This window comes from Anthonomus grandis, chromosome 9 (genome assembly GCF_022605725.1).
Source record: "Anthonomus grandis grandis chromosome 9, icAntGran1.3, whole genome shotgun sequence".
NCBI lineage: Eukaryota > Metazoa > Arthropoda > Insecta > Coleoptera > Curculionidae > Anthonomus > Anthonomus grandis.
Window position 1 is genome coordinate 29,480,881 of NC_065554.1, and position 17,579 is coordinate 29,498,459.

Consider the following 17,579-nt stretch of genomic DNA (forward strand, 5'->3'; position numbering starts at 1 on the left):
ATTTATTATTACGTATTATTCGCAGATATCTTTGAGAATTTTTGTTGCGGAACGTACTTTCATTTGCGCAACACTATACTATTTTTATGTAGTTGTAAATTTGTATCAATGAGTGCTCTTGTAGCATTAACAAACAACAAAATTATTAATCAATCATTCTTAGATCGCGTTTGTCTAAGAGGCTTTGAGTCCACATGATATAGTTAATTATGATATATTGCATCAAAATAGTGTCATCTGCAAATAGAATTAATCTTTGTCCAGTGGTAGTGTTAGTAAAATGAGAGGTAGAGGAGTTAATAGAGACCCATTGTCTCGTTATACAAGGTGGCCATTTATGGAGTGGTATATATGGAGTATAAAGTAATATAACTTAGTGAACTTTGAGGACTAAAAAAATAATAAATTAACCTCCAAATAAATTTCACACTTCATAACATTATAGTCAAAAAAAAAGAAGGGAGAAGAATATAAAAAGTCTTTAGTTTTTGCACCCTCGTTGATCTCTTGATCTCTAAGACATTACGTTATACAGATGTATTGCGGGTTGAATAGGGATCCTTGCGGGTTGAAAATAATTAATAAAATTGCAATTAAATTTGAAAAATACCTACCTTTCATAATTGAATAATTAGTGAAAATAATATTCGAAAATATGAAAGTCTATAAATTGCACAATGAAACAAATAGAAGTCTTTTCAAATATTTAAAGTAATTTAAGTCGGTCCATTAAGGGAAGTGTTATTAAGCCTGAAACATTAAATTAATATAAAAGTCCAATTTTTACACCCTCGTTGGTCGCTTTATTGTGAAAATATATGAAGGTGTAAAAATAGTTGCCTATACTGTCTTACTCGCATGACGTGTTACGAAGGACCAATGACGGCAAAAAAATTAAATCGTAATAAAAAATAATAAATAAAAATACAAATTATTTTTAAACCCAATAAAATTTAATAAGAATATATATTTCATAATATTGAAAATAAATAATTCATTTAAAAATAAAAACGTGTAATAAGTCAACTTTTTACACCCTCGTTGGTCTTCTAAGTTGTCTTAATGCAAATCGTGACCCTTGAGGTATGAAACCAAAGACCTTTAATTATTTCTATATTTAAACAATATACACTATAAATAGTTAGTAAAAATGTAATAATAAATTGCGGATCTAACAATATTGAAGAAAAAATTATAAATTATAGCGGGAAAAGTCCCGTATTTGTACCCTCTGCACTGTATTATATAAAATCATTGCGGGTTGCCTATAATAGAAACAAGAAGTGCATAGTGATCCTTGAGGGCTAAAAACAAAGACCCAAAAAGAATAAATTGAAAAATAAATATAATAAAATTGCAACTAAATTTGAAAAATTGACTTCGTAATTTAATATTAAAAAAAATGCTAAAAGATAAAAAAAAAAGTCCAGATTTTACACACTCGTTGGCTTCCAAGATCTCTTCATTAGTTAAACAGATGTATGACGGGTTGCCTATAATACAAACAATAAGAACATAGTAATCCTTGAGGGCTAAAAACAAAGACCCAAAAAGAATTCATTGAAAAATAAATATAATAAAATTTCAACTAAATTTGAAAAATTGACTTCGTAATTTAATATTAAAAAAAATGCTAAAAGATAAAAAAAAAGTCCAGATTTTACACACTCGTTGGCTTCCAAGATCTCTTCATTAGTTAAACAGATGTATGACGGGTTGCTTATAATACAAACAATAAGAACATAGTGATCCTTGAGGGCTAAAAACAAAGACCCAAAAAGAATAAATTGAAAAATAAATATAATAAAATTGCAACTAAATTTGAAAAATTGACTTCGTAATTTAATATTAAAAAAAATGCTAAAAGATAAAAAAAAGTCCAGATTTTACACACTCGTTGGCTTCCAAGATCTCTTCATTAGTTAAACAGATGTATGACGGGTTGCCTATAATACAAACGATAAGAACATAGTGATCCTTGAGGGCTAAAAACAAAGACCCAAAAAGAATTCATTGAAAAATAAATATAATAAAATTTCAACTAAATTTGAAAAATACACTTTAATAATGAATAAAAATAATAATTAAAAATGTGAAAATAGAACGTAAAATAATGAGAGCCAAAAAAAAAAATAAAAACTTTTAAAACATTAAAATAAATTTCATTAAATTTGGTCAGTCTATTAAAAGAAATTTTATTCAACTTGAACATTTTTGGAATCAGTAAATTATTTAAGAAGTCAATTCTTTAGACCCTCATTGGTCTCTTTATTATGGAAATATATCATATGAAAAGAAGATTTTCCCTTACAAGAATATTAGGACCAACGACGGCAAAAAAATTAAATGTACGATGAAAGTATGAGTCAAATATCAACTTAACTACATTTTACAAATAATGTATTTTTTGCATTTAAAATTGTTTAAATCTCATAATGTTAAATTATGATATTAAGTATTTAACAAAAAATATTATAATAAGTCAACGTTTTGCACCCTCGTTGGTCTTCTATTATGCCTTGTCTACAATGCCAATAAAGAGGACTAAAAACAAAGACTTTTAAAAATTATTAAATTTATATAATGTACTTTAAAATTTTATAATTGCCAAAAATAATTAATAAAAATTTATATAATAATAAATTCACATCTCACAATATTAAATAAAAAATCATATTGAGGAAAAAATAAAAATAATATGAAAGGTCAAGTTTTTGTACCCTCGTTGGCTTCTAGATCTCTCTATAATACAAACAATAACAACGTAGCGATCCTTGAGGGCTAAAAACAAAGACTTTTAGAGCATTAAGTGAACCAATGACAATTAAAAAGAATGTCATAATAAATATTTAATTTCGCACTATTATTGCTTAAATTTTTACAGTATTATTAAAGAAAGGAGTCATTAGTTGAGTAGCCAAGTTAAGGACCCTTACAGATAAATTCAGAGTAACGCTTAGTAGCTAATTGTGTATTAAAATCAGCAGCAGGTATAATTAGGCTCATATATGCACTATTCAATAAAAATAGAGAAGCTATTTAGGTTATCTAGGCGATAGGTTACCCGTTAAATCGCAATTATATACACAAAACTCATAATTTACATTAGTAGTGCTTATTTTCCGTTGAGGTTCCAATTTAATACATAAGTTACAGTTCTCTAAATAGCGGTTAAATTTCTCTAAAGCATTTACTTAGTTAGAGTAATTAACTTGATTCCCAGTTTATTTCGTTTATTACATAAAAGTTTACCCATCCACTTTACGAGCTAATTTCGGATGCTTTAGCTGTAATTTAAAATTTAACCGAGCGGAACCTAGAATTATAAAAATTAAAACTTGTCGAGGACGAAGATGAAAGAAAGTGGTTATTTTTGTATATATTGAGTTTTTTACTAAATAATTTTGCAAGAAAAAAATTTTATTTGCATTTTTTTAAGCCCTCATATACATTTTTAAGGTTGAAATTTTTGACTTTTTGAAGGCACATTTTCTTAACCAGGAAATCCAAAATGTCTCGATGGTCAGTATTTTTTTCAAAAAACGAATAATAAATAAACCAATCAATAGATTTAGGGGTTAAAAGTCCAGTTTTTCCAAATTTAAATCGATATTAAAAACAAGTTTATTTATCATGTAAGTTACAGTTACTGACAGTAATAATTTGTATATATTTAGTTGGATAATATTCCTAAATATATGTATGTGTGGCGTTACATTCTATTCACAATGTAATAATTATGTCAAAGATCTAATAATTCTACTAAACACGCATATGTGCAAAGATTGCTGCAATTATAAAAATTTAAAAACTCAAAGTAGTAAAACAACTATAAGGAGAATATACAGAGTAAGTTATAGATTTCTATGGATTAAAAATAATTTAACAAATATTTGCAAGTTATCATTATTACTAAAATAATAAACTAAGTATCCAAACGAGCCTTCCAAACACTTCACCTCTACCAAAAATGTGTAGTATAATGTGTTTATCAAGAATAATAGTATTGCATATACACTATCGGACAAAAGTAGAGCAACAAAGTTCAATTTTATTCATGTTTGAATAAAAAAAATTATTGGGTTGTGATTTTTCGCTAAGCTTAATGTCACACTATCCTTACACTGAAAGTAATATTTCAGTATATTTTGGTGTACTTTTAATCATTTTAAGAACGGTAAATATTAATGATTATAAAAATTGATAAGAATGGGGGCGACAAAAGTAGAGCAACGAATTGTATTTAACAGTATTTTTAATATTTAATATTTAACACATTTAACAACAAAAAAAATTGAAAGTAATACATTAGTAATTGACAGAATATCCATTATTATTAATTACTTGCTGACAACGGCGTGGCATTGAAGCAATCAACTTCTGAATGACATTTTCGGGAAGACTTGTCCAAACTTCACTAATTTTATTTATTAAGGATTGTTTAATTGGAAACATTTGGGTACGAATACGACGTTCAACTTCTTCCCAGAGATTCTCAATGGGGTTAAGATCTGGGGATTGTGCTGATTACTGTAAAACACGAACATTATTTTCCCGAAACCACTGTTGAACAACTTGTGAAGAATGTTTTGGATCGTTGTCCTGTTGAAAAATAAAACGCAATGGCATTTCCCATTCTGCATAAGGAAGCATAACATTCTGCATGATATCCCTATAAACAAATCGGTCCATCGTATCATTAATAAAGTGCATAGGGCCTACCCCATTCCATGAAAAACAACCCCTTAAAAATACACTACCTTTACCATGCTTAATTGTAGGTGTTACGTATTTAGGATTAAACCTTGTATTGATTGGTCGCCTCACACGCCTCATTCCATCAGAATTGAATATTTTGTAGCGCGTTTCATCACTGAATAGAACTTTTTTCCAGTCATTGACGGTCCAGTTTAAATGCCGGCGTGCAAATGCCAACCTTGCTGCTCTATTTCTTATTGAAACTAACAGCTTTTTAGCTGGACGTCTACTAAATAACTTTGCGTCTACTAACCTTCTTTGTACTCTTGAGTTTAGTTGTGGGATGGGATCGAAGGAATAAAAACAAACGTCACTTTATGTACTGGCCAACGTTTCGCAATAATTTTATTGCTTCATCAGGGCCCTAAGGTAACAAAAAAGACACAATAAAAAAGGGTTATTATATATAAACAAAATTTAACTTTTTGGGGTTATGTTGATACCACCAAAAAAAAGAAAAAAACAGAAAAACAAAAAAAAAACAACAAAATCTTAGATTTAAATTAAAAAAAAAAAAAATTACACAACAAAAAACAAAAAATGATAAAATTGCTTACATAACAGTGTGATTTTGCTTGTCATAAAAAATCATGTTTACAGGACACACAGGTAACATAGAATATATAAAATATTATTTTTTTAACAAAAACGGTTTAAATTGATGGGTTGTATCACAGACAGTTGCTTTAAAATTGATTCTACGGTGTACAATAATAATTTAGCATCTAGCCAGAAAAACCGGGTATGCGAGAACACAATAGACGCATTCTTTTTAGTGATAAGAACCAAAACAGTCCCAAAAGTTTACATTTTGATTTGATCTATTAGATTAAAATAAGAAGAACTTAGATTGTCTATATCCGTTCTTTTATTTACCGCATTATTATGTTTTTTTATGTTTATCATTTCGGCTAGAAGTCTCTTTTTAAAAGGCTGCTGTTGGCCTATAATTGTAGCCTTGCCAAAATTAAAATTGTGTCCTGTATTCATTTTGTGCTCAGCTAAAGCAGTAGGGTTTTTTTTAAGGGCTAAATTCCTACAATCATACTCATGTTCGTATAGGCGCTGCCTCAAATATCTACCCGTCTGACCAATGTAACACACATCACACCCAGAGCAAGGTATTTTATAAATAATGTTAGAATGTAAATCAAAGGCGTCTTTAGTTTTAAGCTTCGTAAAGAAATGTTTTCTTACCGAGTTTTCACTTCTTTCTGAGATTTTAATAACATCAGATTTTGATTGTATGGTCTTTTTAATTTTATGAGAAAGTGTGTTAATGTAAGGAATCTTGAAATAAGCCAATTGATTATTTTCATTGTTTCGTGTAATATTTTGAGTAATGTTCTCGGTGTCGGTAATTATTTTTTTAATAATTGATAGGGGGTAGTTGTTTTTCTTTAAAATTGTCTGAACATAATGAAGGTTTTTTTTATGATATTCTGGACTAGAAAGTCTCAAGCACCGATGTTTTAGGTTTTTTATTACATTTATTTTTTGTGTCATAGGATGTTCTGAAAAATAATTTAAAATGCGTTCTGAAAAAGTTGGTTTTTGATACCAATCTGTTTTTATGGTACCATCTGTGGATCTTATGACTTTAACATCCAAAAATGGAAGACTACAGTTAATTTCTTGTTCGATAGTGAATTGTAAACGTGGATGGAAACTATTGAAGACTGATAGAATTTCGTTTTCTTTTTTATTTGGAATTGCCGTGATTATGTCATCAACGTACCTACAGAAAAAAGGTACATTAAAAGATAGTTCAGAAATACACTGATCTTGTAGTTGTGCCATTACAATGTCTGAGCATATTGGGGACATGCAGTTTCCCATTCCTAGGCCAAAAATTTGGGTATAGAAATTTTCACCATGTTGGAAATAATTATTCTCAATACAAAAATTAAAAAGAAAAACAACTGTTTCAAGGTCTAGCGATGTATTAGGCCGGATAAGATGCCACTTTTGGGTGATTATATCAGTTACTAGGTCCACCGGTATATTAGTAAATAAAGAAACAACATCCAACGACACAAGAATATAACCTTCAGGGACTGTTTGCTCTTTAATGTAATTAGCGAAATCAAAAGAATTTTTCATATATCGTTCATCTTTTATAAAAAAATGTTGTAAAATGTTGGACAAAAGTTTTGTTAAATTGTAAAGAGGGGAACCAGTAAAAGAGACTATGGGTCGTAGTGGTGTCCCCAATTTATGAATTTTTGGTAAAAAATAGATTTTGGGAGCGACACCATTATTAATTTTTAACCATTTTTGTTGTTCAATCGATATCATTTTCTTATCAAAAAGTTGTGATATAATTTTGTTAGTTTTACTTTGAATGTTCATGGTAGGATTTTTATTTAATTTTTTATAAGTTTCAGTATCATTGAGAGCATTAACTATCCTTTGGTCAAAGTCATACTTGTTTTGGATTACGGTGCAATTACCCTTATCTGCTTTCGTGATTACAAGCTCTTTATGGTTACGTATAAATTGTATAGTTTTACTTGTACTTTTCTTGAAATTATTGTTAGTATTTTTGCAAAATTTGTTTGACTTAATATGGTTTGTAATAATATTTATACATCTATTACGCAAGTCAATCCTAGTTGGTTCATCAAATTTTTCAAAAATGTATTCAATGTCTATGATCAACTGTTCGATTGGCACTTTGTTAGTGGGGTAAGGAAGATTAAATTTATCTCCTAAACTTAATAGGTATTTTACATCATTCGGAATGTCTATATTTGTTAAATTGATAATCCATTTATCATTAACATTGTAACTGGACATGCAACTATCATTACGTTGTTTGTTAAGTAAAGATTTGAACTTTTTTATTTGATTATTTTTTAATTTATTGCAAGTGATATTAAAAAAACGATCTTGAAAATTGCAGAAAGTTTGGAACATTTCATTAGAAATAATACCATGCACTGTATTTTTTAAAGTATTAATTGATTGTTTAATTTTATTGCATTTCCAGTGACTATGCTCGATTTCTAAGTTAATAATGGATTTTTGAAATTTAAGTAGAACTTTATGAAATTTGTTAGTAAAAGGGCTGTTATCTAACATTAAATTTTCTAAACATTTTGAGGTTTGTAGAATATGATTAAGTAGAACATTATTACTACGACATCTAAGTAAAAATTTTTTTCGGTTTGCATAACTCGCCAATTTTTTTTTATTTTTTTATTTTTTTATTATTTTTTTTTTAATTCAAATCTAAGATTTTGTTGTTTTTTTTTTGTTTTTCTGTTTTTTTCTTTTTTTTTGGTGGTATCAACATAACCCCAAAAAGTTAAATTTTGTTTATATATAATAACCCTTTTTTATTGTGTCTTTTTTGTTACCTTAGGGCCCTGATGAAGCAATAAAATTATTGCGAAACGTTGGCCAGTACATAAAGTGACGTTTGTTTTTATTCCTTCGATCCCATCCCACAACTCAAGATTTCAAACCTATAGGATCGCAACTAGAATTTATTGAAGCTTCTTTGTACTGTTCGTATACCAACCGTAATTTCTGGAATTTCGGCAATAATTCGAGGTGCGGACTTCCAAGGATCATTTTGGGAAATCCTTGATGCGTCTGTCAGTCCTTACTGATGTTTTCCTTGGCCTTCCCCATTTTGGCAACTTCTCTAAATGTCCCCTTTTATTATACGATGATATTATTTTGGACACAGTGTACCGGGGTAACTCAAATTGTCTTAAAATATCGGCTTGTTTGTTACCTTCCATGAATCCATTCACAACTCTTTGCTTCAAGTCTTTTGAAATTGGAATTCCTCTCGACATGATTAATCTTACACAGAAATGTTCTAAAAAACATAAAAATCACCTTACACAATTATTTTATCCCTTTACTTTTGCTAAAGCCCTTCTTTTGAACAAATTATTTGAATGTTGCTTTACTTTTGACGCGTCACTATGAAGCATTTAAACTTAAACGTTAAAATAAAATCATTTGTTTTGATTGCGAAAATTTTTTTTGCGAAGATCAATTGTTTTGATTGCATTTATAATTTTATTTGCAAATATTTCTGGACACGTTGCTCTACTTTTGCCCGATAGTGTATAATGATTAATACAATATATATGCAGTCGATAGAAAATATCTAAAAATTTTAAAAAATATCTAAAATATTGACCTTACTGGACTTAAAAATACATCTTTCAAAATAACCGCTGTATATAGATTGCACCATCAACAGATGTATATGTATTTAATATTGATTTGTCATGCTATTTATCCAAATTGCCTAGGTTGTATGTTCATATATATTATGTTGTTTGTGGTGATGTCAATATTTTGAGAAACAAGATATGAACTATGTTTAGGCACTCTTTGGTGCAAATTCTTATATTTGTTATTGATAAAGGAATTGACACGAATCCTGTAACCATTTTAGAGGTTATAACTCAGGAATAATATTGATAATAAGGGGCATAATTATTATAAACTATTAGAAAAAGATGCTCGGTCAATAGATTGGAATTTTTTGTGCTTTTGTGAGCACCTAGGTGGCACTTAGAGATAATATTAAAAAAAATAGAGAAATGTATAAAATGACACAATTTGGCTAAAGGGACTGTATTAGAATTTAAAAATATTTCCATATCATTGATTTTTTAAGTAAAACAATAGATGTAAAACAGGCCTTGCAAAATTCGTTAATGACTCAAAAAAGTAATATTTTAAGAGTTTAAATAAATACGACAAAATAAAAATTATCAATGTTTTCAACAAGAGAAATAGCCAATTGATTAAATGAGCATTATTGCACGCTAGGAGAAAAATGTGCCTAAAGAATAAAAAGACCTCAAAATGTTATCTATTATTACTTCTTAATCTTATTCATTATGAATTGCTCTATTTTCGATTAGGAGTAAAATGATATAAGAAAATTTTTCGTATTTCCAATAGAGGATTTTTCCCATTCTCTGGAAAACTATTCGACTTTAAAAATATTTTTCTATTGCTTCTGATGTCATGCATTGACATTCCAAGCAACTTTTGTTTCGACAATTTTTTTTTCAACCATAAAAAAAGCATTTTTCTCTCAGGCAATTATTTTTTGCAAAAAATAAAACGATTTTAATTAACCTTATCCTTACCCCGCCACCCACCCCAGTTAACTCACCAGTAAGAAATTGTTTTTAAAAATCATTGTTTTCCAAAATAATACGCATGAATAACAGCCAATTTCGTCGTTAATATCCAATGTAATAACACAGTTTGTTTATTTAAATTTGATATAATTATTTATATGTATAATAATAAATATTTAATACAAAAACAGTGCTATTAATTTATTTCTTACTGGGCAAATATTTGGGGTGGGTGGGGGGGTAAGGGTTGTGTCAATGAAAAACAATGTTTTTGCAGAAAATATATATAAATATTTAATATAAAAACCGTGTTATAGATTGAATAATATAGACCAAGTGCAGTGATTTTTCAGAAGAGTTTTATCAAATATTTGAGGTATAGTAATCGAGTTTAAAAACTAGATATGTAAATCCTTTGTCAATTAAATGCCGAAATTTTTTCCCTTTTGTAAACAGAATCGTATATGATATACGTATATTCTACAGTTTAATAAATATACCTTGACCATATACGTTCAATAGTTTTAATTAAAAACTGTATTTTTGAACCTAGATAATGGAAAGTTGTCTAGAACCAAAAAAAAATGATTTTTTTTTAACGTAATGACTTATTTGATTTGGTTGAGAAATTACGATGATATGATACGATGGCTGTGTAATAATAACTTGAGTATTAATGCAGCTAAAACAAAATTTTGTCTGTTTGGGAGCAAAACTTGGTTAAACCAAGTAAATTTGGATCTAATAAAAGTAAAGATAAATAATGAAACAACATCCTACCAGAAAGAAATTAAATGTTTGGGTGTTGTTTTAAATCCACATTTGAATTTTGATTCTCATATTAACAGCATAACAATATTTAATATAGTTTTTAATTTTATATTAATTTTCTTTTTACACATTTTTGGTTTTATATTGTTAATTATGAATTTGTAGTTTTTCGAATCGTGGCTTATTACCCTGTATGTAGCAAAATAGCTAACTAAACAAATTATTATTATTATTCTGACTTATTTTGAAAAAACTGAATATTCACTTATTTGCGATAAAATATGGCACAACAGCAGTAATTTTACAAGTAATATAATAAAAGCTTTCGAGAAATAAATTAGGGTTTTTTCATGTTTTACTCGAAAACCTTAAGGTTATGTGAGAAAAGTATAGATACAGAAACTATAAAAATTTTTTTGAATTATTTTCTGCAAAAAAAAAACGTTTTTCATTAACCCTACCCTTAAACAATTTTCAGTTTCGTGTTTGTGACCCAGTATCTTCAATATTGCAAAGGGTTGTTGGGTGGGGTCAGAAATAAAACAAAAACTTAAATGTCGACGTTTCGACTTATATTAAGTCATCCTCAGGACACTGGTTGGTTTTACATTGTAAAAGAAAACACTTTCGTGATTTCTGTAATTCGCAATTTGTCTGCTGATGTTCGCCCATTTCTTCAAGTATTCATAGGTTTGGATTCCATGATTACGTTTTATATTTTCCAAAACTCCCATGTTGTTACGTTCCAGTCTACCGATGTTCCAAGTTTTGGTTATTTTTTTTACAATGTTTGGTTAATTTGCTTTTACAATGTAAAACCAACTAGTGTCCTGAGGATGACTGATATAAGTCGAAACGTCGACATTTAAGTAAACAAGTTTCTGTTTTATTTCTGACCCCACCGAACAACCCTCCGCAATATGAAAAACAATGTTTTTGCAGAAAATATAGTTTATTCAATATTTAAGTTAATAACACTATTTATACGAATTTGATATAATTTTATATATAAATATTTAGTATAAAAATAGCGTTAAATATAATAAAAAGCGTTATTAGAATAGATTATATGAAGGTTATTAACCTATAATTCTCTTAAAAAACATTTTTCTCGTGAGCGATTATTTTCTACAAGAAAAACCGTTTTTCATTAACCTTATCCGTACCCCCCCCCCACCCACCCCACACAATTTACCAGTAAAAAATTGTTTTCAAAAATCATTGTTTTTTAAAATAATGCGCATGAATAACTGGCGGTTTCGTCTTTAATATCCAATTTAATAATACAGTTTGTTAATTTATTATAATTATTTATATGTAAAATAATAAATATTTAATACAAAAACAGATTGGATATTATGGACGAAAAACAGTGATTTTTCAAAGGAATTTTCTACTGATCAAATGTTTAGAGTGGGTGGGGGAGTAAGGGTTGTGTTGATGAAAAACAATGTGTTTGCAGAAAATATATATTTAATATTAATTTTAATAACAATATTGATTTAAATATGATATAATTTTATATATAAATATATAATATAAAAACAGCGTTATAAGATTGGATAATATGGAAGAAAAACAATGATTTTTCGGAAGAATTTCATGAAATATTTGAGGTGTAGTAATCAAGTTTAAAAACTAAATCTGTTAATTCCATGTCAACTTTTTTCAACGTCGAAATTTTCTCTCTTTTGTAAAGAGAACCGAACCGTATGAAATATACGAATATTCAACAGTTTAATAAATACCTTGACCATATCCGGTTGATAAATAAACCAAAACCAAAAATTTACTAAAAAAATCGTTAAATAACTACCTATAAATTTAAAGATAATAATGTTTATAATAATAATGTTAATATTTAATGATATATGATGTGTTGCTTGGGTAATATCGTAACGATATTCCAGGTACGTAATAACCACCCTGTGCGGCGACCACTGTCCCACCCCCGACTGGCTGATCGGGATGCTCTTCTGGGTCGGCTACTTCAACTCGGCCCTGAACCCGCTGATCTACGCGTACTTCAACCGGGATTTCCGGGAGGCCTTCAAGGACACCCTCCTGTGCGCCCTGCCCTGCTGTTTCGGCCGTTGGAAGACTCCCCCGAGATTCCTGTAGCCACCGAGGGAGTCCGCGCACGAGAATGTTGTTGTTACAGATGAACGGCTGTGATATATTTAGTTTTCGCTCTATAGATATTTAAGGCGTATATGTATGTAGATCGTAGGGCCTATATTAAGTAAAAACAGTAGAACGTTTAATGGTTATCAGTTGTTCTATGTTTTAACTACGGAGAAAGGGACTTAGGAATGGTTAGGCAATGTTTTGAATCTTATTGCAAAAGAACTTGGCGTTCTGTGAATAATAATATGCGAATTTAGGGATCCTACCGACTGCACCAAGCCCCTTTATAACATTCTCAAGTTTAATAGTCTTATCAGCATAAATACTCATTAGTCCAACTAGAATCTGAAGAACCAGTTAAGGTATGTTCATGATAAAAGCGACTAAGCATTGACAAAAGCATGCTTAAGGTGCTGTGAAACTTTCAATCTAGTCCAAGTAATTGTTTTGGATTTATAAAGCCTTTTGTGCTGATGTGTCCGATCAGGAGGTTTAATTTTTGAAGATGACCGCTCACTTCGACGTCCAAAATCTTGAAAACTAATAGGAGTATTGTCATAAAACAAATAGCGTAGAGTTCAGAAAAGCCTGCTTAATAAATTTTGTACAACCTTCAAAGCAGTTTAATCAATGGTTTTAGAATTATCGAGCTTTTTGGGCGGATGTGCCCAACAAGCAGGTTTAATCTTCAAGGTGACCACTCACTTCGAGGTCAAAAATCTCGAAAAGTAATGGGAGTATTTTCATAAAATAGACAGCATAGAGTTCAGAAAAGCATGCCTAATAAATATTGTAGAAGGTTCAAAATAGTTCATTCAATAATTTTAGAATTATCAAGCTTTTTAGACAAATGTGTCCAATAAGCAGGTTTGACCTTCAAGGTGACCACTTACTTCGAGGTCCAAAATCTGGAAAACTAATGGGACTATTTTCATAAAGCAAATTGTATAGAGTTTAGAAAAACCTACTTAATAAATATTATAAAGGGTTCAAAGCAGTTTAATCAATGGTTTTAGAATTACCGAGCTTTTTGGACAGAAGTGTCCGTTAAGCAGGTTTGAACTTCAAGGTGACCACTCACTTCGAGGTCCAAAATCTCGAAAACTAATAAGAGTATTTTCATAAAACAAACAGCATAGGGTTCAGAGAAGTATGCTTAAAAAATTTTGTTAAGAGTTTAAAGCAGCTCAATCAATGCTTCTAGATTTATTGAGCTTTTTGGGCAAATGTGTCTGATGAGCAGATTTGATTTTCAAGGTGACCACTCACTTCGAGGTCCAAAATCTCAAAAACTAATGGGAGTATTTTCATTAAATAAACAGCATAGAGTTCAGAAAAGCATGCTTAATAAATATCGTAAAAGGTTTAAAGCAGTTCAATCAATAATTTTAGAATTATCGAGCTTTTTAGACAAATGTGTCCAATAAGCAGGTTTGATCTTCAAGGTGACCATTCACTTCGAGGTCAAAAATCTCGAAAACTAATAGGAGTATTTTCATAAGACAAACAGCATTGAATTCAGAGAAGCATCCTTAACAAATGCTATTAAAGGTTCAGAGCAGTCTAATCAATAATTCTAGAATTATCGAGCTTTTTGGGGCAGATGTATCTAATGGGCAACTTTGATCTTCAAGGTGAACATTTGGGATCAATATGATGCTTAATTAATCTGCTCTAGTTATTTTTTATTTTATATACTAAGACATTATCTCTTAAAATTACCCAAATAATATTGATTTAATCAATTTTAGACCCTTAAAGCTCCATGAGAGTTATAATAAATATTTCGCTGATTTCGAACGAATGCTCTTCAAGCCACTTTGATAGATTCAGGTTGATGTGTCAATCAACAATAATTTATTTTATTGACGTTTACTTAATCAATTCCAAGTGAATAATGCACTCTTATTTGAATAATAACAATTAATTATGTTAATCAATTTTAGACAAATAGAACTTTTCCTATTACATTCAATTGAAGAATCACTGTGACAATTATAACTTATATGCCAAAATTGACTTGTTAGTAATCAAAAATCTATCAAATCAATTTTTAGAACAACAGTCCGTTTCTATAATTCGTTAAAATCACTACATTGATTATGTAACCAAATCCATCATGTCGTATGCTTTATATCAAATTCTGGGCCTAGAACTTTTGATGATTTTTTTTTAAATAATTATTATGCATCAATAATCAGTAGGTGATTAATTCCAAACCGATAGCCATAGACTAGAATCCTTATAATCAATTCCAAACTAATATGGCATTAACTTGCATGAGGCCTAATAGTTTTGCCGATTTATACTCTGATAAATTAGACTTAATGAATTTTACACTGTTCAGGGTTTATCTTAGTCAATAACAAATACCTATTTCATAAAATATATTCAATGATGATGGTCCACTACAATAATCAATAATTTTATTGATACCGGTCCTTTAAAGTTACGACTCTGCTGTTTGATGCATCAATTCCAAGCCCATAGGGTCGTATAAGAGTAATGACAAATTTATTGATTCTGTGTGTCAATCGTGTAATAATAATTATTTCAGATTATCAAAAAAAAAATATTTTATTAGTCAAAGTGGTGACACGTGTTTCGCTTCGAAGAGCATCATCAGACACATAAAAAATAATTCCAACAAAACCATAAAGTAAAGCGAAAAAGTCTTTTTGTAATTTTAGTTGGTTTTGTTGGAATTATTTTTTAAGTCTGATGATGCTCTTAGGAGCGAAACACGTGTCACCACTTTGATTAATAAAAGAATTTTTTTAGACCGAGATTTGGTGTTACTGTCTTTTGATTTAGTTATATCAAAATCTCTTTGAGAATATGGACGACTTCTTTCTAATATGATAATAATTTAATCAATATATCAGATCAGTGGTTTACTAGAAATATTTTAATGATTATTTAATCAATTTATGTCAATGCAATCATTATTGCACATATTATTAACTTTTAATCAATTACAGGCCAATAACGTTTTGATTGTTTGTTTTTTTTTTAATTTTTATTGATTTCAGAATGATTACAGAATAAAATCGTTATGGTTTCTTGATTAACTTTACAAAGATAATAAGTGGTTTGAATCATATAAAAATTTAATTGATTCGAATCAGTCCAATCAATAATTTCAGAATTATCGATCTTTTTGGGCACATGTCTCTAATTTTCAAGGTTACCACTGACTTTAAAGTCCAAAATTTCAAAAACCTGTGAAAGTATTCTTATGAAACAAAAAGCATAATATTCAGAAAAGCATACTCTAAAATTTTATTTATGATTAAAACTAATTGACACTATTGTTGTGGAATTATTGCACTTTTTGTGTAGTGATTCTAGTGACTATAAAGCATTAGTTATTGGTTGGTGCAGTCGGTAGGATATATGATATAAACCCAAATTTAGTTTAGACTTTTATCTGTAGTTAATACCTTTTTTGCAAAATTTTATTGTAAATAAACCTGATGTAACCGATGTCGTATCGTAAATACCTAATAATAGAAAATATGTATACCAAAAGCAATATGCGAAAGACTCACTTACGTTTTCGAGTAAATTATAGTATTTAAAAAAAAAATATGGACAGAACAGTATATTATTCTGTCTTTATTTGCTTACCTTTTTTCTGTGATAAAACATTACTATGTTCTTATTATATGGCTGAACCTTGGCTAAGTGCTATCTAAAAATTTATTTATGCCTAGATAAACCTAGCCAAGTTTATCCTATAGTTTTGTATAAGTTATCTAAATCAGAGTATATAAATGTATTAAAGATCAGATTTTTTTTTTAATTAATTTAATATGAAACAGTCCATGCTGTATTAAAGGAGGAATATAGTAGGTGCTTTAGAAAGTTTCTCTAGCTAGCTTAAGTCTTCCTTTTAGCATTTCTTAATAATGTATAAAATTGATTATTTTAAAGTGGTGGTTCCTTAGGTAAGTCACACAGTCAAAATCAGAAAAAAAATAAATAGAAATTATAGAAAAGAGACTTGATATTGAAAATTAATATAAATCTCTGGAAATGCTCAATATTTGTTTTGGAAAACATAGAATTTGTCTCCCGAGGTCTTTTAATTATCATTTAAATTATCTGAAAAAAATCATGTCGAGTGTCTGAACTTGAAGCCTCTAGAAAAACGTTTAAAAAATGACATAAAAGAAACCGTTGCAAAAAAAAGCTTCTTGAAATATTCAAAAAAAAATACTTAAATGCTTAAGTTAGAATTATGCAGAATAATGGAAAATTCAAATCCCTGAAATAAATAAATATTTGAAATGCAAGTGAATCACGACTGCACCAGAAGTTGAAACTTTTATTTTAGATAAGTGGAAATATGCAAGAAAATTTATTTCGAAAGTCTGAAAAGCACGAAATTCGATTTCAACTTTCTGGAAAATATTAAAAAACCGAAACATCTGAAAATTGTTTCGAATATCTGTGAACTAGAAAACTGTAAAATCCTGGAAAATTCTAAAAAAAAGATAAAATTATTGGAATAATTGTCAAATAATTATTGGAATGATAAAAGATGCTTGAAATGTGAAAATTATAAAAAGTTACTTACAATTGAAATAATTCAAATTCCTAAAAAACATTAATAAAATTACAAGTGCATTTGAAGTCACTTTTATTATTGAAATGATTTAACGATTTTAATTTTTTTAGTCTTTTTTAGGGATTTAAAATTTTTCATGCCTTTCGAACTTCTGAAAATTTATTTTAAGTAACTGGAAATTTTAAATATTACCTCCGAGAGTCTAAAATAATAATTTGAAATTATTT

At 28.9% G+C, this 17,579-nt stretch overlaps 2 protein-coding genes across 2 annotated transcripts in view; one reads left to right on the plus strand and one right to left on the minus strand.

Moving 5' to 3' along the window:
- LOC126740130 (octopamine receptor beta-3R-like) overlaps positions 1-17,087 on the plus strand; it is a 232,481-nt gene extending 215,394 nt beyond the window's left edge. The window contains exon 4 of the mRNA XM_050446047.1: positions 12,563-17,087. Coding sequence (XP_050302004.1) covers positions 12,563-12,773 — 211 coding nt within the window. The 3' untranslated portion in view covers positions 12,774-17,087. The remainder of the gene's footprint in view (positions 1-12,562) is intronic.
- LOC126740129 (uncharacterized) lies at positions 3,841-7,576 on the minus strand. Its single transcript, XM_050446046.1, has 2 exons — positions 5,316-7,576; positions 3,841-5,122 (listed from the first exon to the last, which is right to left on the minus strand). The coding sequence occupies exon 1, from the start codon at positions 7,555-7,557 to the stop codon at positions 5,563-5,565; it is 1,995 nt and encodes a 664-aa protein (XP_050302003.1). The 5' UTR covers positions 7,558-7,576; the 3' UTR covers positions 3,841-5,122; positions 5,316-5,562.
- Positions 17,088-17,579: the final 492 nt, after the last annotated feature.